Below are 21,272 nucleotides of genomic sequence, written 5' to 3'. Positions count from 1 at the left end.
TATTTTATTCCTGGGGAATGTTAGTGTTTAGTCACAATGGTATTGGACACTTTAACTTTTTCACCTGACAATAAATGGATACATTTTATGAATACATAACAGGCTGTAATTTATCCCAAGGGCAGTGTGAATGTCATTAGGGTCCCAACTAAAGAAACAGAAAGGAAATAAACGTCGAGACTTCTGGTATCTGTCGCATTCAGATCATTTTCTGGGAGCCATGAAGGTCTTGTAAAAACTATTACTACATCTACTATAACATTTTACTGTCTGGCTGAACATTGTAAAATGCTTCTTTGGGGAAAACAATTTCAATCCAACATTTCTACAGAAACTATGAGCACATGACTCCTCGGCTTCATTAATTTTAATAGTTTTTGTGCATCTCATAGACTGTGTTCATCTCTAAGGCGTGATAACAGAAAGATGTGCGTTGAGGTTACCCGAAGGTAATTTTAATTTTTGCAAACACATTCTCCTGAGAGTTATATTTATTTTTATTACCAAACTTATTTTCAGTCCCAACCCTTTTAAGATAACATACTGCACTTTGGATGATTACCTGAATTTTTCATGTTCTTTATATTTTCAGTTTGGTTGGTTGTTTATAGAGCTGAGTCATCTCTTTATTACTGTTCTGACACTGCCGTGGTCATCTGGGTAGCTGCAAAAATTGGTGTTTGCTGGTTTTACCCAAGAATGTTTCTGCTTTTGATCCCAGGAGCCGTATATGCAGCAATGAGTTGGAATTCGGCAACATTTAGAAATAACTAGAAATCTGGAAGAAATCACTGGAAAAACAGAATAGTGCCATCAAAGTTACATTCCTATGATGTGTCAGATCAGATCAGTATTTAGATACACAAAAGCGTTTTCCATGTTTTAGGACCATTTCATTAAGGTTTATTTTTACATTTGATTAAACTACAGAAGACAACATACCACATTGAATTATGTCCCATGAGGACTGCTCTTCACTATCAACAGTCTAGCTCACTCGTTCTGTAGAAAAATATCTGATGAAAATAACGTTGCATGATGGATTATAGCAATAAAACAGGAAGGTGCATTTATCAAACTGAACCCCAGGGATGATATTCTCTTTTTTTTTTTTTGTCTGTCCTGTTTGGCTCTTTTGCCATCAGAATTATTGTCTAAAGGTGAAGAAAGATGCCCAACGGATTTACTTTACCAAATGGACCGTCCCAGCCTTGCCGTAATGGTCTATTTGATTCACCCTTTATTGTTTATTTTATTTTATTTTTACTTGTTAAATATGGGACAGACTGGGGAAAAGAAAGGGGAGAAAGAAAGAGGGAAAGAAAAACAGCGGGGAAGAGGGATGGGGATAAAGGGCAAAAAACAAAAAAACAACAAAATAAGCAGACAAAAAATACATATATCAATCACCTGGATCACCTGTTGAGAAAGAAAAAAGAGAAAACAAGCAGAAGAAAGAGAAAAAAAAGAGCAACATAATAAACAACATCACGATGATCTATGTGAATATAACAGTAAATACTAAATATTAAACATTATTTTGCAGCACGTAAGATCGACAGCGCACAGTGTGCTTTGAGGTAGGAGCCAAAAAGGGTGTAGTTTGTGTTTGTGAGCACCCGTGTGTACACCTGTGAGCATGAGCGCGCTTGTATTTAAAAGGTTCCTTTATGTAATGATCTGTTAGAGGGTGTAGGGAGCCACAGCCCCGTCCACCAGGGCATGAAGCAGGTATGGAGGAGATCAAGACTCCAGACATCCAGAGGCCCTCAGAACACAAGAGACGAAGGAAGACCAACAGAGGGGCAGCCGCGCCACTGTCCCAGAAAGAGCTGAGGAGAACCCCAGGCTCCAGGCCCCGACAAGCAGCCACCAAGGAGTGAGCCGGTGTGTACCCGGATGCCCATCCCTAGACACAAAGAACCACCAACGCACCGATGTCCGAGGGCGTCTGCCACTGGCAGGGGAAGTGGTGGGGGGAGATAGGCCTCCAGAGAGGTGACATCTGATACCCGACCTGACATATGGACACAGACAAACAGGCACACACAGATACAAACAACCATTCCCACCCTCATGCTCTCATAATTACTCAACACTCACCCAACGTGGAGACAGACATAGAGAGACACTGTACACACAATCACACTCCCCAAGCGTACTCTAAGCCCCAGGTCTAGGTACCCTTGCCCCCGGAGGGGGAAACTGCACCAAGACCCAGGTAGTGTTACCCTTTTCCCTGGGGTGGAGAGAAGCAGACCGCCCCGGCTCGGCAGTAGCAGGGAGGCCCCACATTCCAGACCCCAATCGGACGGCCAACTCCTCCTCCTAGCCCCCCTGCTCCAGCAGGCCGCAGAGAACAGGGGTGAGAGAAGACTCCAAACCTCCCTCCACCCGCTCATTGTAGTGTTGATGCATGTGTGTTCTAAGTGCATTTAAAACCCAGGAGGGCATGGAGCTACCTGCCAGAGAGCAGCAGGTAAGCGCATAGCCCCTCCTGATAGCCCTCAGTGTCTACATGTATTTAAAATTGGGAGGTGGGCAACGATGCCAGGGGTGAGGTTGTACACCCTGATGGTCTTTTGGAGTCCGTGTGGCGTGCCCACCCCCAAGATCCTATAATGAGAGTGTGAGTGATGTGAATGTCTAAGTTGTGAGATAAAATTGAGGCACAGGCAGCTAGAAGGGGACAGAGGGGGGGATGCCTCCCCTGCACCCTGGTGACACACCTTTACCCCAAGGCCCTGCATGTGTGGGTGATTGTGGTGGAGCGGGAAGAGGGAGGCAGCTGGAGATGGGGAGGGAAGGAAGGAAGGGGCAAGTGACCCCTCTCTGGGGCCAGCTCCCCCGCTGAACCCCAGGGATGATATTCTCAACAGCACATCCTGGCAGAAACCACTGGTACGGAAAACAAAGCCGGGTGACACCTTAGCTGTGGTGGAGATGGGATGTTGTTGACATTGCTTGTGGCTTTGCATATAACAGAGAAGCATGCAGAGTTTAGCAAAGCTGAAGGATAAAAACTCTCCAGCCTCTTGAGACTCTAATCCCTCGGTATGAACTGAATGCAAAATAAGTGCAGCGGACTGTTAAAAGGGTTTGGCGACAATGTGAATAAAGGCATGATTATTATGCTCAGTCTTCTGGTGTCCGCTTGAAGGTGCAACAGTGAGATAGAAGGTGTAGAAAAATAGGTGCCGCCAATAAAGCCTGTTAAATTATTCCAGTCTGTAGCACTCTGTTGTTCAGTATTCAACAGTTTTCATAACCTGCACTGCATTTTAAGTGGACAACATACAACTGAATATAATATAATATTTATATAAAAAAAACTTTGTCTGAAAAAAGAGCAGAATTTAACAGAAATAGTAAAGAGGTTTAAGAATTAGGGTTTTTTCAGTTTTTTTTTTTTTTTTAAAGAAATTCCTTGGTAATCTTTGTTGATTGACTGACAGAGTGGTGTAGTGGTTAGCACTGTCACCTCACAATAGCAAGGTCCTGGGTTTAAATCCATTCTGTGGTCTTTCAGTGTGGAGTTTGCATGTTGGAGAAGTGGAAGAAGATAGGTGGATAACAGATCTGTGTTACCAGAGGATAAACTTAGACTGCAATTAGTATGAGAAATAAACAAGCTAAATCTACTAACAATAAACAAGCCTCAAAGCCCAGTGCCATAATTATAATAAACTGGGATCTGAAAAAATGAACTGACAAGCAAAGCAATCATTCATTTGACTTGTCTGATCTTGATGTGTAAGAAAATGCAACAAAGCTTTTTCTAGTCCAAGTCACTCACTTTTATCTCTTCATGTGTGAATTTCAGAAGTGCTGGAATGATTTTTTTGTTGGAGGGTCTGGTTAGAGAGCAAACCTGCGCAATTTATGCAGAATTTTTATGTATCCACCAGGAAGACCTTGATGTTAGAAAGTGTGTCAAGTAGTGTTGAAAGTTTCTTTGTAGCTGGTATTACAACATCTGCTGAAAAGCCCTTAATAAAAGTCCCAAAGTGTGTAACTGTCTTGCAATGTGTGGAAGAAAATGTCATGCAAGTTTTAAATAATGGGTGCTGTAAATATATGAAAAGAAATTATATGAGTACAGACAGATTATATATGTGTTTCCAGTAGTTTTATGGGTTTTTTTGGCTTTCCAATCAAAAACAAAAAATATGTAAATTTTTATCCCACTCTGAGAAAGTTACACCTATGGCAAAATAACAGCTGCTGGGATGTGATAATCAAACTTTGATAGCCAATCTTTTAGTGAGCTGGGACCTGGAAAGTGCAAAGCAAAGCACTAGCGGAGAACAGGGTAATGAAATCAGGTGGATTGATGGGAATATTACCTGACTGGATGGTTCCCGTGCCCCACAGTCTCATTGAGTAACAGCATAGTAAGAAATGGAGTCAGCGATATTTCCATTGATTTAAACCCGGGCTCATTCCCAACCACCGTGCACTGGAGATAGACAGGGAAGCACAAGAAAACTACACCCTGTTGGGTACTCAGAGTCGTGGTTGGTTGGAGGACTGACAAACGGAGGCAACTTATTGGTCAGATGACAAACTGCCCACTTTTTGCTGGATGGCTGGTTTATTGGCAACTAGAGCCATAAGGTGGTGGCAGTTTTGTGGGACTCAGTGGTCTGTCACGCTGATTTGCTTAGATAAGCTCGACCAGCTGGCTGTTTTTTTGCTGGCTTGCTCTGTGTCTTTCCTCCATGACTTTCATTTCCTCGCCACACCTGAGATTCTGACTGTGGCATCTGGCTCTCACCCTCCCTATGTGCTGTGAGCCATTGCAGTAAAATGCTATGTTCCTCTCCATCAAATGAGGAGAGCCAGCTAGCCATTTATCTAAGAGTGTGAAATAGCCTGAGGAAAGCACTGCTCTATGAAAGCGCAGAGGAGCGCAGGGGTATCAAGGCCTGAAGGACTTAAATTGGATTCGACACAGCCCCGAACACACAAACTCACTCCTTTTTGACCCTCCTTGTTTGAGATTTCATAACAGATTTATGTTTTTTTCTGCTATGAAACAAATGAAAAATAAAGTCATTAGTCTTTCTATTTCTTACATGCTTCAATCATGCAGGAGTTTGTTATTAGAAAGCAGCACATGGTTTTCCCAACAGGTAAGCAGGTAAGACTGCATGACTCTGAAACAACTAGAAGCCATATTTAAGTAAGTAAAAAATAGTTTATTTCACTAATGAAGCCAAGACTATTGGAGATGATGCGATGCAAGTCTTTAGTCTAAACAAATTGAAGTTTATTAATGAGACCATAAATCTGTGAAGGCTTATTAAAGAGTAAATGTTTGTTTTGCATTTATTTTGTCTTTCATAAATCTTCTATTTCTCATAATAACAACTCATAAAAATGTCCCCTTGTTTATGTTTCTTGCTCACTATTAATACAAAAGCAACCATTTACATGGGTGGATTACACATGAGACATATTTCTTTTGGATAATCCACAAACATAAACGTTTAGCATTCAAGAGAAAGAGAAAGCTTTCTGTTTGTTTTACTAAATTGAAATGTTCGCGTGCATCACAAATATCTTATCAAATTTGTCCAGTTTTGAAAAAAGATTATCAGAAAGAGTGCATTTGCATACATAACTTATCAGCTCTCCCCTGCATGCACAAGCGCATATTAGGTTTCCAGACTGGAGCATGAAATAGGTCACGGTATTGTGTTTTTGTATTATTTTATACAACACAGACCCTTGATTTTGTCCCCAAGACAAAGGTTTAACCTTTTAAATATCAAGTTATTAAACTTGGATTTTGGGGGATTAGGTTTGTTTTGGTTGATTGGCTTTCCATATGGAAAAGGGCAGATTCACAACATCGGGTCTGGGTGAGGTCTCGGTCTCTGCAGGAAGACGGGACAATCACTGTCACTTCGTAATAATTTCTATGACAGGATAAATCATGCTGCCAAGTCCAATAAGGCAATGTCTGGCTCCTGAGCAGCCGCTTACATGACAAGATGGGGTTTGAAGCATCTATGCAGCAAATACATGCTGTGAATACTTCCATGCACTTCTGAAACCATGATGATGTGTACAACCCTCGTGCACATTGCACAGACATGCTAAGACTGAATGGAGTCTATATTGATAAAAATTATAAGTTTTGAGCATAGCTGTATTTTAGACAAAAAAGTGATGTGGCAATCTGGGACATCTTTCCAATATGTTTGGAAATAGCCTCTCTAAATCATTTCTTTTTCTTTTTTTTATGCAGCTATCCAGACAATCAGTCCCAGAGTGAGCAAAATGAAATGCTGCTGAAACAGTTTTCAGTCCTTTTAAAATGCCCTGTTTTACTTTCCCTTGACACTTGGTAACACATATTACGCCATACTGCACCATATGTCAAGCGTGTGCCCTCTTGCTGAGTGAGAGCACTGCAAACGAAATGCACCTGGCCATAATCAGGCCCAACAGCTGAGAAAACTATCATTTCAAATGTACAAGGGAGACACAATAGATTTTAGATGGTTTTCATTTGCATGTGAATCCTTGAACATTGAATAACATTTAAGAGAATTACAAGCAGAATTGCTAAAAAGAAAAAAAAGATAAAAAAAAACTTTAACAGCACTTTTTATTGTATTGGGGAAAAAAAGAACAAATACATGACCACAACACGTGCTCGCTGAGTGTTATTAATATGTCAAGCTTACAGGGCACTTGTGGTGTTATTACAGCAGACTGAAGGAACATACCAAAGAAAAAAAAATGCACCACATAGTTTTTAGCCACTGCTGCAGTGCACAGGTGCTCATAGGGGACTCATTACCCATTCCTCACATACAGGTACAAATTTGGCAGCGGTTCCAGACTTTTGAAAAAAGATGCCGCATGATGACACCCACGTTTGCTTCCTGACTACATGTGCTTTCCTGACTCATTCACATTTTCTACAACCAGCCAATCCTCTGCCTTCTGCTTCCACTGGCACGTGCATGCCCAGCATCCGCGAGTGGTCCTGGCGTTAGTGTTTTCAGGCATGTTAGTGAATGTAAATTTCTTCTGAATGTGTGGATGTATAGCCTTATGTTGAAATCTTGTCATTTTTAAAAGTTAACATCACTCTGAGGTGATGCAGCACCCAAAGGCTGACATGTGAAATTTCCAAATGTCGCAGCAATATGTTTATAGATTATCTGGTGATAAATTATAGTGGTAGGAGGTAATGCGTGATTAATGGGAGAAAACACTCCAGCTGATGAATGTGAGTTAAAAATGTATTTTGTATAGTTCATTTTTCCTCATGATCTGTTTCTGTTGTCAGTATTTGTATTTGTCTCTGGGTTCACAGACCAGCTGCACTGTGTTTAATTTGAGTGTGGAAAACATTCTTGTTTTTGAATACAAGGAAGACTGGAATGTAGATAATGTTTTATTTAAATGCAAGAATAAAGGTAGTTCAGTTAGATTTAATGACACTTTAATCCATAGACAACAACCAGATAACTGCAATATTACATGTACAGTGTTACAGAGAGCCATCCATAAATCATAAATTCTTGTTTTTAACATTAAATCACAAGACATGTCACTTTAAGACCAGAATACATTTTTTATAATTCTCATAAATAACAAAATAAAGAAGAGAGAGTTTCATGGCAGCACATGTACAGCTCAAGGACGGTAATGACTCAGTTCTAGGTGCACTCGGAGTCAGATGTTGCATCTTGCACATGTTAAATGTACCTTGCTGACCTTCAGGGTGGATAGTGTAATGTTTTTCTTCATTTAAATGGAATTAGAGTATCATCATCTTATTGTAGCTGCACACATGCAGTTAGAAAGCGTAAAGGTGAAAGACGTTTCACCTCGCTATTTTTTGTTTTTCGAGTTGTTCAGGCAAGAGTCAATTTAAAATTGCAGGATAGGTTATTGGTTTTGGCGAATGGTGTGCTCTCCAGAGAGGCTCTCTAGTTATTACTGAATCAATGGATCCTTGATTTTTAGCAGAAGTAGATCAAAGCAGGCTTCTTGTTTGTAGCAGCAACCTTCAGTTTTGTGGACTGAAACCATTTCACCTACAGTTAGCTGGTTAAAGTAAGCTAAAGAATATTGAAAACAGGGTCTTAAATATGAACTTTACTGCTACATATATGATCAAATACTACTGAGCTTCTAGTGCTTGAATTCTGAGACCAGCCTGAGTCTTTTTAGCTCTATAAGTGGGTTGAGGCTTTTAAGTTGGTAGCAGATTACAAATGTTGTGCTATTTTAGGTAATATTAGTTTGGTTTGCTTCCTCTTATGTTTCGTTTTTCCAAGCCTGTTTGTCTTCTTCTGACTGCTCCTGTAAAATGATTTCAACAATTACTTCATACAAACACAAACAAATGCATGAAAGACAACTTTTAAATACAACAATGCCATGCATAAAGCTTCAGCATTGGAGATATTTAAACAGATTGCCTGGCTCGCTGATATTTAATTATTTGCAACACTAGACTAAACCTAAACTTTTCTAGCATGTATGCTTTTTCAGCATAACAAATTTTCTTGTTATACAATATGCAGAAGGACATCATTCACCCTGAGGAGATCATTAATCTACGACACAGTTAACAAATGTGGCAAACTCTCAGCTCTCACACTCAGCTATAGCCACTCTTCAAGTTATCTAAACAGGAATTTCTCTAGACTTCAGGTGGAAACATAGTCTGATTAAAACCCTTCCTCCCTTTGTTTGCTGCTACAACTGTTCATTCCTGGCCTGAAACGCTGCACAAAAGCTGACATTTGACTCCTTTGTTTACATGATGTGTTTTGTGAAATGAAACATAATGTTCTCGTTGCCAAATGAAGAACACATTGCGCATGAGATACAACATTTGACAGCTCATGCACCACAGAGTAAATTTTGCTGCTATTTTGAAGCTTGATGGGCTGCGAAGAATCATCTACAGTTTAGTCTTTCACACTGAAGCAGTATGCACAGTGTGCCATCCTCGTATAGCATTTTTCATCAAAAACAATTTGCAAAGTTAAACTCTCTGTGTACAACAATTTACATACACAGTATTCTGATTTGCACACGTCCCGATTAAAAGCAGATTTAATAAGATATATATATATATATATATATATATATATATATATATATATGTATATGCATATATAGTGTAGGACCACACTGATTTTAATGATTTCACATTCATTAAAAAAAGCGACAGAATACTTACAATATTTTACATGGCAGATTAATACAATCATTTACTTTTACAGATCCTTAGAAAAAAATACCAGTACATTGAATATCGCGTAGAGCTACTATGAAAAAAGGCGCTCAAGTTTGGCATATGGCACAACACGTAGGCACAAGCAATTCTAGTGATTACAACAGATGTTACTGTCCCGCTTGGCTAAACTTTTTCAGAGAAGTGACTCCACTTCAACCCATACCTGTTGTAATGGCTGCTTAACTATACACTGGTAAAAGCATACGTCTGCACTATTTGCTGCAACAGCACACACTGAAGGTTGTGCAGGACAGGCTGATGAAAGCTTTTTGCTGGTTTAGAGCATCCACAAGGATGCACTGTGGTAAACAAATAGACATTCGTACATATGTCAGAGTTTGCAGAGAAAGTACAATACTGTACTACATCTGTGCTTCATGGTGAAATCGTTACTGAGTGCAGTGCAACTCACAACTCATCTTCTTGAAGTGGCCAAAGTTTGAACGGCACTACGTAGATCACTCGACGGAAAATTCTGCTAATCAGGTGTAAAAGTGAAAAGCTGCTGATCTGATATAGAAGCAGTGTGAGGCGCTGTAATTAGCTATGAAAGACATTTTCTCTACGATCATGTCTTCATGCAGTGACAGAGGAAAAGAACCAACGATAAGCAGATCCTGTGCCGCGCAGCAACACGGTGATCTGTTCTTTTTAGACATCTGGAAAAAAAGTGGCAGACTGGTGTGAAGCCATATGAGCTTGACAAATACAATTAACTGATTTATTTTTTACACTATAATGAATTCGTTAATACGAGACTTTGATGAATGGGGCAGCTCTGTACAAAGCAGAAAGAACAAAACAAGACACATATACGTATCGGTGGCTTGTGAAAGTGGCTTTTATAGTTCTGTCAGTATATTTTTATGTTTACCACACATATTGAATCTGCGTAGTCCATACAATACTAATGTAACACAAATAGTTTTACCTCTCAACTTAGTGCAGAAACTTCAATTCAGACACCCTGATGTGGTAATGACGGTTTTCTTTGAGTATAACTTGTATGAGTTGAGTATGACTACACGGTGGAGGTCCCCCCTGCAAATGTTAAAAACAACCGTTCTTCTATATACATTTGTATGTGAGGTATGTGCATTCCTTTTAATCAGATGTGGTGGTGGTGGTGGGGGGGGGGGGGGGGGGGGGGGGGTTGTTTTGTTTTAAAATAACACAGTGAAGGCTCCTGTACTGTCGGCAGTCCACATTAAAACAAAACCTGCTGCCATTTTAGGTTTCCAGCTACCTCGAGGCCACCTGGGCTGTAAGAAGGGGATTCAGCAGTATAGCATTGTTATCTCCTTTGACAAATTTTGTTGCATCTTAGTTGAATATTTTGCAAATCTCCTTTTGGCACAGTGATAGGCTAAAGACGGCTTATTCTCCCATGTGTCTCCTAATCATAGATCCTGAGGTCTATCATTTTTTGGCCCTGCAGGTGTGGAGCTGTTAACAGATTGAATTTAGGGATTGTTTTAGCTTAGACTCACACAGAGCTACATTTGAAACATGTGCATCCAGTAAAAAAAAAACAAACATGCCACAAATCCACTTCACAAACAGTCCGGATGTGCTACCCAATCAATGTAACCAATGTGTAAAAAAGCTTGCACAGCCATGTAGTTAGGTACACTAGCTGGCAGAGTAGTGGCCTGATGCAGTTACGCATTCTGGCTAAAATGTTCTGTGCTGTTGTGTCTTAGCCGTGTCCTGAATGGTTGTGTGAATGTGGCTTATGTGTACGTGGATAATCAGAGCCCCGTGGTGACCTGGGTGACTTCTGAGTTGAGATCGTCATTGGGAACACTGCCACAACAGCGAGAGTCCACTGACGACCCCTCCAAGGCTAGTCATACCTGCAGAGAAAGAAAGGATGTTTATCTTATTACACACTTTGTGAACCCATGGCCATGAGTTCACTAGAAATTCTTGGATAACTTTGAGGTTTGGCGATAAATTCATTATTGCTTTGTTGCTGAGAGTTTGATACTGCTTTTATCTTTGTAAAGCAAACATGACTGTTTCATTTAATGGTAGGTCCGGACATAGACACAAATTAAATGTAAACAAGAAGCACTGCAGTGAAGTGCAAGAAGTGCAGTCAGAGCTCAGCTCGCTAAATATTATGGAGACAAATTTACTTTTGTGGAAATGTTGTACATGCTTTCAAAAAGTGCATTGTACTTTGTTGTTATTAATGTGTTTAATAAAGAACCAAAAAAAAAGAATTATAAGAATTATAACAAATACATTTGAACCGAAAATGGCATATTTTTGAGTAAGGACTTGATCCTAATAGGTCCATCTGATAGGAGGATAAACTGAGATAGAAAGTGTACCCTACCATTGCAATTTCGAGACCCTTCAGTAGTCATATTAGTAGCAGTTATACACGTCAGAGTGGGAGCATAGAGGGCTGGGCTGGGACTGGGTTTAAAAGCCCACCAGTGAGAGGAGCATAATAAGAAACAGGTGAACGCAATCAGACGTTAATGAAGATAGTGAGAGAACAATGGGGGGAAATAAAAGCACCAAACGCCACATGAGAACATATTCTTCAAAATGTCTCACACGAAATGAACAGAAAACACTGAGAGGGGGAACGCAAAAGGCACAGGAATAAAGGAAGGGAAGACATAAAACAAGGAGCTGCAACAGAAACCAGGTATTTTCAAATGTCATTTCCTCTAACTACATAATGCTGTGTTCAATCTGAGACGACACTGTGCTGTTGAAATTCGCCCTGTTATGCAGTCGACATAGTTCACGGTATGAAATGATGCTACAGCCTTAGCTTAAGTTAGCCTAATGCTACAAGCAGGAATAGACATTTTTAACTTGGTTCTGTTCAAAATTAAGACTTGAGCCTCCCCTCATTTTTTACGGAAAAGAGAACTGGGTGAAGCAAATTTGTTGAAAAAAGGTTTAACATATGTGGAAACACAGTATTTAAGGCAAAACAGTGTGTTTAGGAAAAGAAAATGAAGCTATCACCGGTTAGATGCTTTGTGGTTTTACAAAATCTGACAGTACTTTTCTACATTCATAAAACCATCAGTTTGACAAAATCCCCCACTGGATGAAATAAGCCTCAAACCATGGCAGAGCCTTCACCATGTTTATGCTTTGATTTTTCACACTGCAGCCAGTGAGAAATGACTCTTTCCCTCTCTTAAGAAAGCCTTCTCTATTGCCACCCTTGTATAGAGACCTTTACTGATGAGGCTACAGTGAAGGGGCGGACGCATCTCTCAGGTCCTGTGTCACGTCTTTGCTAGATTTTTTTTTTTTTTGTTTCCGAAGAACATGACTTTCACATGTTGTTCATCTCCTTTTGTCCAGTTTCCTCAATTTTTTAAGGACACACCATACATGCAATAGCATTTTGAGAATCACCTTCTTGGTGAAAAACCAGAGCCATTTTCTGACTATCAAACTGTGTCATCTTCCTTTTGAAACTCGCTATTATTATACTATTTAAAAAGTTGTCTATGACTTGTTTTCATGGCACTAGTTTGTCCTTTGAGTTAGGTGTCTTTCTAATGCTCAAGTGGTTCATAGGTCAGTGTTAACAAGCTTACCAAAAAAAACCCACCAACACTAACAAATAAACCACCTTGGAAATTGTCAGGCATAAGAGCTGGACTGAAAAGCAGCACATCCAGAGAAAATCTAAGAAAGACCTTAAAAACAAACAGGAGAACTGTTGTTAATAAAAATGTCAAGAAAGTCTGGCTCCTGGAAGCAAGATATGAAAAAATGAAGGCAGGCTCAAGACTTCTGCACAGTACTGCATGTCAGTTTAGATTGCACATACTTTTTGGGGGGCACAGTGACTTTCATTATCTCTGCTTCTGGCAACAAAAATTATGCAAGCCAAGCTTACCAGCTGTGCCACCAACTGTACACTGAAAAAAATGTTTTGTTCAATTTACTCAATTTTTTTATGACAAGTGGTTGCACGAAATAAATTTGTTTGAATCCAGAAATATTTAAGTACACTGAATTTAATTTAAGCGAGTAAAACCAACATATATTTTTAAGCTACTTTAACTTAACTGTTGTGGATACAACTTAGTCAAATATTATTAGTAATTCCAACTAAGGTCGTGTTAAATGTACCAGAATAATTTGTTTCCTTTACACTTATGTCCCAAACTTATATTCAAATCAATCAAATTGTTAATTTCTCTCTATTTCAATTAAGTTAAAAAATATTGCTTACCCTGATTTGTAGTTTTTAAAAACGTCAATAATGAAAACTACAACATTCTTTCACATCATTTATTAATGCAAAATTTGTTGCAAACAGAATAAGAATCCACATCTCTAAGAAAAATTGCTGCAATTTGTATAATACAAATTACAAAACTTTTGCCTATGAACTAGTAGCTTTAAAAAGCTGTATTCAAACAAAACAGAAACAACAGACAAGGGAAAGGTTAACCAATGTTTCTCTTCCTCTATAAAAAAAACAAAAAACAAAAAAAACCTTCTTACATAAAAGAATAAAATACTGCCAGCAGTATAAAGTATCACAATTAGAAACTGATGCATCCACAAACTAACCAGTTTCAGACTTGCTGTTCTGCGATCCATATTTAGAAATTGCATTTTAATAAGGTAATTAGACTTAAAATTAAACTTGTGTTTTCCTTACTGCTTATTGACCACTGTCTTTCCATTCTAGTCCTTCCTTGAAGATTCTGAATGTTTTACATATTTTCTGACCTAACATACTCGCTTCAAAACAATTAAGTCTTTAAAGTGTTACCAGTGTGCTGCAGTGTGGTAATCATGAATTTTTGTTTTTTTTTTTAATTCGGTTGAGTTAACACTGATTATACGCAGGGCAGCAGCTATAACTGAATAATTACAAAGCTGCTCTTCAAGCTACTCAAATGTACCACACGTGAAACATTCATTATTGAAAGTTAAAATGTTCAATCGAAACATAACACAGAACAAATGATGGTTGTACAAGAGTTTCACTCCTATTCACAAGAGCACCAGTCATTGGTAATTTACATAACAGCATTCTCTTGATGTGTGGTTTTAGAAATCTTCCTATCCAGTAGCAATTTTGTTCTTCAGCCCAAAGACTTTGGGGGAGAGCTTTTCACCATCCAATCCCATCAACACTTTCTAAATGAATTCATAATAGTCCTTCAATTCCTTGGGGAAGGCTAGGTTTATTGCATAGATTACTCCAAGCATCAATGCACAAGCTTGGGCCAGAGATCCAATGTTGTCCATGACTATCTCCCCTTCAACAAATATTCCAATGTCATCATAATGTCCATTTTGTCCGTCCTCCCTGTTGATGACATAAATGCCCATGGTGTGCTTCTTCAGGTCTCTCTGGATATCATCTCCTTCAATGTCCTAAACATTTAATAAAAAGGTAAAAGAAAAAACAATTAACTCTACAATTAAATTCCAATCTAGTCGTGTGTGTGTGTGTATTACACACACACACACACACACAGATGTCTATCTAAAAAGTGTGTGTATAGATGACTTGCTTACAATGACTTACAAAGAACTCCCGAATAAAGCTTCCGTCCTCTTCACCAAGGTAGAGGCAAAGTGCCCTGAGAACTGCTTCCCTTTTCACTTTCAGCCTGTTTAAAGAGAGTTGCTGATTAAACCAATTTGGAAAAAAGAACAATGTCTGAAATTCGCAATAAGTAAATTTTATCATAAGTCAGTTCAAACATAGTAAATAAAATTTATATAAGAAATTTCAAAATTTAGATTGTTTGTCACCTAAAACGGCTTATTGGACTCACCAGTGACCTGCCACTTAAGACAAAAGAAATCCAAATAGAATTTGCAATATTCAGATTTACCTCTTGCATGATCTGCAAGTGGTGGGCAAGTTTCTGCCCAGAAACACCACCCTTCTTCTGGAAAACTGTCATCAACTGAGGTGTAATTCTGTCTAACTGTGCCGCAAAGGTCGTCTCCAGTTGAAGTGTTGTAATACACTGGAATTCAGCATTTACCTGTGTGTGTATATATATCTCTCACTCACTCACTCACTCACTCTCACACACACACACACACACACAGAAAAAAAAAGACTGGTGCTTAATCATTGGTATGATTATTTTGTTATTTCTTCATTAAATGCTACAATGCAATTGCCATCACTTCATAAAGCATGATTATCATATGGGTTAGTATACAGTGCATGAAGGATGTTACTACTGTTAATCAAAGAAGAAATGAATGGCATCAGTCCATTTAACGGGTTTAAAGGGTTTTAAAAAGCAGATATTTGTCTGTTTCAGGTGGTTGGCAACACATTTTCCTGTGCTCTTTGTCCACTGGTGGGAGTGTCTCACCTGTGAGGTCAGCGGGGCAGAACTCTGCCGTCAGCAACAGAGAGCAGAGAAAATTTAGATGTGCAACTAAAAACATGCTTGCCATGTAAGCCCCAAACATCTCTGAAATTGCTCTGCAAACTTCAGAGTACTTGTACTTCAGGAGTCCTGTGGGTACCGTAAAGACTCATGTATGCACACAAACCACATTTTTTTTTGCAATCTGATCCTCTTTCTCTTGGCTGTTTCCTTCAGGGATCACCACAGTGAATGATCCACCTCCATCTAACCCTATGCTCTGCATCCTCTTAACTCACAAGAACTAAATTCCTGTTTTTCATTTCACTTTCGCAAGTTTTTTTTTTCTTTTGTCCTGGATAAAAGAAATTTAATCATATATATTAACCCTCCTGCCATCCTTTAAAAAACTCACACCCATCACCCTAGGGACCATTCTCAGCCACGCCATAAAAAGACCATATATCCATATTTTATTCCACTTTAAATTAGCCAACCTTGTAAAACTACTTCTCCCTGAAATATTCATGTAAAGTTTTAATTATATTTTCGTTGTTTTAACCCTTCAAATCCCAGTGTTATTACATGAGCGCCCTGTGTTATAAATCCCAAAAACCAAAAAACGAAACTAAATATTTCCACAAAAAACCAGTTGAAGTAATATGTGATTGTCATTATAAGTAGGCCTTTAGATGGACCAAAGATTGGCACCAACATACATTTTGACCTGCCATTTTTTTTTTTTGCATTTTTTTTTTTTGCAATTTAAAAATTAAAACTTCAAGGCCCTGAGTCTTCATTGACATCCAAGAAAAGAAGAAAAAATAAAATCATATGATGATAATTTGGGGTTGAAAAATAGCGTTTATAATGGAAGTCAATGGGCAGAAAATGGTCCCCAGGGTGATGGGTGTGGGGATTTCTGCTGCTCAGCCATTTTAGGCTGATTTAAGGAATTCACACTGGAATATTAACATTGACAGGTAAAAACTATCCTGTGGCAAGTTTGGTTATATTCCACTGAACACAGTGGAAATGGCACAAAAAGGCAGGAAGGTTAATTGATATTAATTAATATCAATATTAATAATCACAAGAACCCTTAAGATGAGATAGATAAACTTGTCCCTGCAATACTGTGACAAATACTGTTGTGATAAATATGTAAGGAATTTGCATGTACTTACCAAAATAACACCATCTTCTTGAATAAACAGTAACACATAAGGGGAAGAAAATCTGCCAGAAAAGGAAGACAAATTAAAAAAAAAAAAAAAAAAAAAAAAAAAAAAAAACTTTAGAAAGACAAACAATTACCGTTTCCAAGCCATTAGTGCATTACTTCATGATACTCCCTTGTAACAAAACAAATCTTACTTGTGCCTCTGTGCAAACTACAGATGGCACGATACCACTTTTTTATGTCCGATACCGATATCATAAATTTGATTATCTGCCGATATGAATCCGATATAGTGTATTTTATAATAAATAAAATTGTTTTTATAAATATTTTGCTGCATTTTGTATAAGTTCATACTCAGTTTTAAAAACAAAACATTAAAGCTATTCTGTTATACCTGTATGCAAAAAATACACTGCACCCAAAATATTTTATACTTCAGCAATACTGATCAACCTAAAAAACTTACACCATCCTCCTTATTCAGGTATTCTAAACAGTACATAGAAATATTAAACTAACTAATAGGGCTGCCAACTCCCAGCAAAAATATTAGGAAATCACCCCGCACCCTCCGCCTGATAATGCTTAATTGACGTAATCTACTTTAATGCACAGAAATCAATTATTTTTCTATAATAATTAGATTCAACATTTTTCTTCAATACAGTGGCAGACAGCGCAGATGGTACCTTCCCAAAGGAAAAAGTGCTATATGTACTACTATTACTAGGGCATATATTAGACTTAATATTTACTACATACAATAATGGATCTCTATACATTTAACCAGATCACCACTTTGGTAGTAAGATTTAGAATAATTATTTATTAAAAGCTAGACATTTTAAATGAGAATAAGAAAGAAAATTATGTCTTTGTGTCTCCCTTTCCTTGTTAATGCCCTACCTGGCCCCTGGCAAAACTTTGCTAGACCCGCCCCTGCACAGTTACCAGCTGTCAGCTACCTAAAAAAGGATCCTGGAGTTATTTGTCTCTCAGAAACAGTTCATAACTTCAACTCATTCATGTCACCTAAAATGTAAACCTGTTTCTTCATTACCTGTTCAGCTCTAATGATTCAGTAAAAACTTCTCCTGGTTTCACCTTCATGTTTCCTTCTCACCACATATCCAAACTATCATGACCAGCAGCTATTACGGCTGTGCCTTCAGAAAACACAAGCGGATACTAGAAGTAATATTAAAAAAAATTCTAGCAACAGCTTATCAAGCTTAAACGTGCTGCTGTTGTTTATCTGCCGTTTTCCTCTTTCTAGCGCAAACTGGGTGATTAACAAATGAGAGAGACTAGCGACAGAAAAGCCGATCAGCTGATAATCGATCAGTTTCATGATTGAAGTAGCAACAGGAGAGGGAGGGGGGAGAATGAGGGAAGAAGTTTTAGCTGTTCAGCATGAAGACACCGAATAACTCCAGCTTTGTGTCTTTTTTTCATTCTAGCTGAAGTACGAAACAAATCGCTTCCTTTCCCCCTCAATACAAAACTCCGACAGCCAGTTCAGCTGTGGCTCCATACATCGGTTGTTAAGCTCAACATGAAAATACTATGCAAACATAAAGAGATGAACTTACACACTTGCTTTACTTCTCTGTGTTAGTTTTCTCTGAGATTAAATGCAGCGGTTTGGAAGCACGTAGCGAGGCTTCAAATGCTAAACCAGACCACTGACAGGTCTCGCACTCAGCTCTATCAAGTGAAGCAACTTCTTTTCTGAGTTAATTTTAGTCCTGACAAACCTCACTCTCAGTGCCTTTTGATCTCACATTTTTGGCAACCACTGAATTATTCTCCTCCACAGTTTACAACCATTATTTGTTTCTGCACAAAAGACGTTGTGCAACGCCAATCCTACTTATTTATTTCCTACTGCACCCCTGACTGTGCAGGTGCGTTCAGAAGCCCCCTCCCCCGCCCGACTATTCCTTAATGCCAATGTTGTGGCGGGAGGGACGATTTCTCAACTTAAAACTGCAGGCGACTGTACAGTGAACTTTACAGCTAACTACAACAGAGAAATTGCCTCGTTCCATAATTTGTTAGTACAAAGTGTGCCACCAGAACTAAGCTAAAAACATATGACATTTTAACGCATCAATACAATTACTCTTTTAATAGAGCAGTAGCTAATAGAGCACATAGCTAGCTTAAGTCAAATCACGACAAAGTTCAGAGCTGTACAACTACTTAGACTTCTTTCTCCATGTGCACACGTCTTAAAGAGTCAACATGCTTTGACTGAGGTAAAAAAAACTAAAACAAAAACGACCGTAAAAGGTTTACTTACCGAAGCTAGACCACCTTTATATGAAGTTGTGCGATTAACTTGAGCCCGCTTGCAGCACACAAAGAGTCCGCTTCTTCAGTCCGCGCGCAAAATGGTGGCCTGTCCTAACGCATGCGCAAAATGGCCCAGCAGGATGCTATGAAAAACATACTTAAGCATTTTGAGCTACATTTAATTAACTAAAATTAATTGGATTAAAACGCAGGGAATGTATTCTGGAGTTACTCGAATTATATATGTAGACAGGAATTACTCATTTGAATTGAAAAGATATACCAAAATATAATATGCTATATTTAAAAGGAGACAATATCACTTCTTTCAGTGTACAGATATTTGAAAGCTGTTGATGTTCTCCTCTAACATTGAAACACAGAGTGAAAGACTTCCACTAAATGCTCCTACCTAACTAACATTCAAGTAATACAGACACTGGTGACCTGTTGATTGGACCTTTCTCCTGTGTTTGCGCTGATGTGTTCACGCTGTGGGATCTTGCGGCTACTGGCTCCAGTCCTGGATGAATTCTGTATCTCCAACACTGAAGGACTTGGGGTGCAGAACTCACGGAAACAACGCTTGAAGTTCTCATCCAGGTAGCCATAAAGGATGGGGTTCAGACTACTGCAGGAGACAAAAAACAGGATCAAAGCTTATAACAAGCACAAAAATCAGCCTAAAGCTAAATTCAACTTTACTATATAATGTGGTTTCCTGATAACATTCTCCTATTATCCCGTCCTGCACCATTTTCCTTTTAAATGAATAATTCTAAAAACAATTATCCAGAATTTTGACGAAAAACAAACTGCATATTTTTCTCTGCTAGGCACCTGTTTGTGTAGCCGAGAGCGATGCAGAAATGCCAGGTGATAGTCTGGAAAGTGGAGTTGGGGATGGTGATCAGAGCTGAGATGATGACAAAGATGTGGATAGGAGTCCAGCAGACAATGAAGACGGCAACCACTACGAGGACCATGCGGGTGATTCGACGCAGATTCCTGTCTTTCTCCTGTGTGTGAAAAAGTTAGGCAGATTAGTGATGGGTATAAGACTGGTGAAAAGATGAAAAAGAAAAAAACTGGAGATGGCAGGGAAAGATAAATAATAACGAAAGAATGACAGAGCAGAGAGGCTAGTGTGTGAAAAGGATGGAGATTGGAGAATGTAATCCTGAAAGGGAGGATGAGAGAGTAAGAGGAGAGAATTAAGAGCTATAGGCAGTAACAAATCCTGTGTACAAGAATGTTTACTCTTCCTTTTATTTCTGCTTTAGGATGTTTTCATTATGCAACAACTCAAATACTTAGTGAAAGGTTACTGTCGTGCATTCCAGTGTGGTGTTACCTCACCATTTATCTCCCCCCTTTGAATAAAAAAAGACAACTAGCTTTGAGGCATTTTGGTCATTAGACTCTTGTGTTGAAAAAATTGTGATTTGCCTTTGTATGTTTATGTTTTTCATTAAATCGTTATTCATTCAGAGAAAGCTGATGCTTTTTAAAGCATGGCAGCAGAATTTTCATTCTACCCATATTCATGCTAGTGAGCACTAAGAGGTTAATTAAAACTAAGCCGCAACCTCAGGCTTAAGTTGATTTTCCCTAATTACTTGGACTTGAGAGTGATGAGAGCACCATATTTGCAAGCATGCTCTGGGCAGGTTGCTATTGTGCCTCATTATTCTGAAAAATAAAATCAATTAGGTTTATACCCAAGGTTTAATAATTTTAGAAAATGCACAATTTGCATCTAATTAAATCCCCTTGACAAAATGCAAAAAAAGAGAAAGAAATTATATATGCAATTTTGGGGCTTTTGAAAGAAAATGCATTTTTCCAACCTGGGAGCCCGACAGCATTCGCACGCTCTTTAGCCGCAGGATCATGAGGCCATAGCAGACAGTGATGATGAGGACGGGCATGATGAAGGCAAAGATGAACACACAGATCTTGAGCAGGGTGTCCCAGTACCAGGCGGGGTGGGGGAAATTCAGCTTGCAGTCCACTATGCCTGTGTCTGTGCAGGTTGAGAAGACACAGGATAGAGTCATCATAAACATTCATCATATGCATGTGTATGTATTTAACAAACTCTATTTTTGCTTACTGCCTATTTTTATTTATTTATTTTAAATCATCATTGAAAACTATTTAA

At 38.7% G+C, this 21,272-nt stretch overlaps 2 protein-coding genes across 4 annotated transcripts in view; both read right to left on the bottom strand.

The window, feature by feature from the left end:
• Positions 1 to 13,547: 13,547 nt before the first annotated feature.
• On the bottom strand, positions 13,548 to 19,430 carry LOC146655437 (uncharacterized). Of its 3 annotated transcripts, none has more exons than XR_014914295.1 (5): positions 19,116 to 19,430; positions 16,812 to 16,863; positions 15,130 to 15,285; positions 14,807 to 14,901; positions 14,541 to 14,662 (listed from the first exon to the last, which is right to left on the bottom strand). XR_014914295.1 is itself a non-coding variant. In XM_085427644.1 (4 exons), the coding sequence occupies exons 2-4, from the start codon at positions 16,847 to 16,849 to the stop codon at positions 14,423 to 14,425; spliced, it is 363 nt and encodes a 120-aa protein (XP_085283770.1). In that variant the 5' UTR covers positions 16,850 to 16,863; positions 19,116 to 19,430; the 3' UTR covers positions 13,548 to 14,422. The 3 variants fall into 3 exon arrangements, 1 of the variants encoding a protein (XP_085283770.1); XR_014914296.1 differs by having other exon boundaries at positions 14,628 to 14,662; positions 14,817 to 14,901; XM_085427644.1 differs by lacking the exon at positions 15,130 to 15,285 and having other exon boundaries at positions 13,548 to 14,662; positions 14,817 to 14,901.
• Positions 19,431 to 19,531: 101 nt separating this feature from the next.
• Positions 19,532 to 21,272, bottom strand: part of oprm1 (opioid receptor, mu 1) — a 39,333-nt gene continuing 37,592 nt past the window's right edge. Inside the window, exons 3-5 of the mRNA XM_085427460.1 lie at positions 20,959 to 21,134; positions 19,949 to 20,127; positions 19,532 to 19,739 (exon numbers count right to left, since the gene is read on the bottom strand). Coding sequence (XP_085283586.1) covers positions 19,532 to 19,739; positions 19,949 to 20,127; positions 20,959 to 21,134 — 563 coding nt within the window. The remainder of the gene's footprint in view (positions 19,740 to 19,948; positions 20,128 to 20,958; positions 21,135 to 21,272) is intronic.

Source organism: Rhamphochromis longiceps, linkage group LG13 (genome assembly GCF_057381845.1).
Source record: "Rhamphochromis longiceps isolate RC_006_pf linkage group LG13, R_longiceps_female_GT1.1, whole genome shotgun sequence".
NCBI lineage: Eukaryota > Metazoa > Chordata > Actinopteri > Cichliformes > Cichlidae > Rhamphochromis > Rhamphochromis longiceps.
The sequence above is the reverse complement of the archived record's forward strand: the minus strand, read 5'-3'. Positions and strand labels throughout refer to the sequence as shown.

Coding starts and splice junctions, on each gene's coding strand:
- LOC146655437 (XM_085427644.1), bottom strand. CDS start 16,849: ATGTGTTACTGTTTATTCAAGAAGATGGTGTTATTTTG. Junction 14,902..16,811: donor AAGAAGATGGTGTTATTTTG/GTAAGTACATGC, acceptor CTCTTTAAACAG/GCTGAAAGTGAAAAGGGAAG. Junction 14,663..14,816: donor GCTTTATTCGGGAGTTCTTT/GTAAGTCATTGT, acceptor TTAAATGTTTAG/GACATTGAAGGAGATGATAT.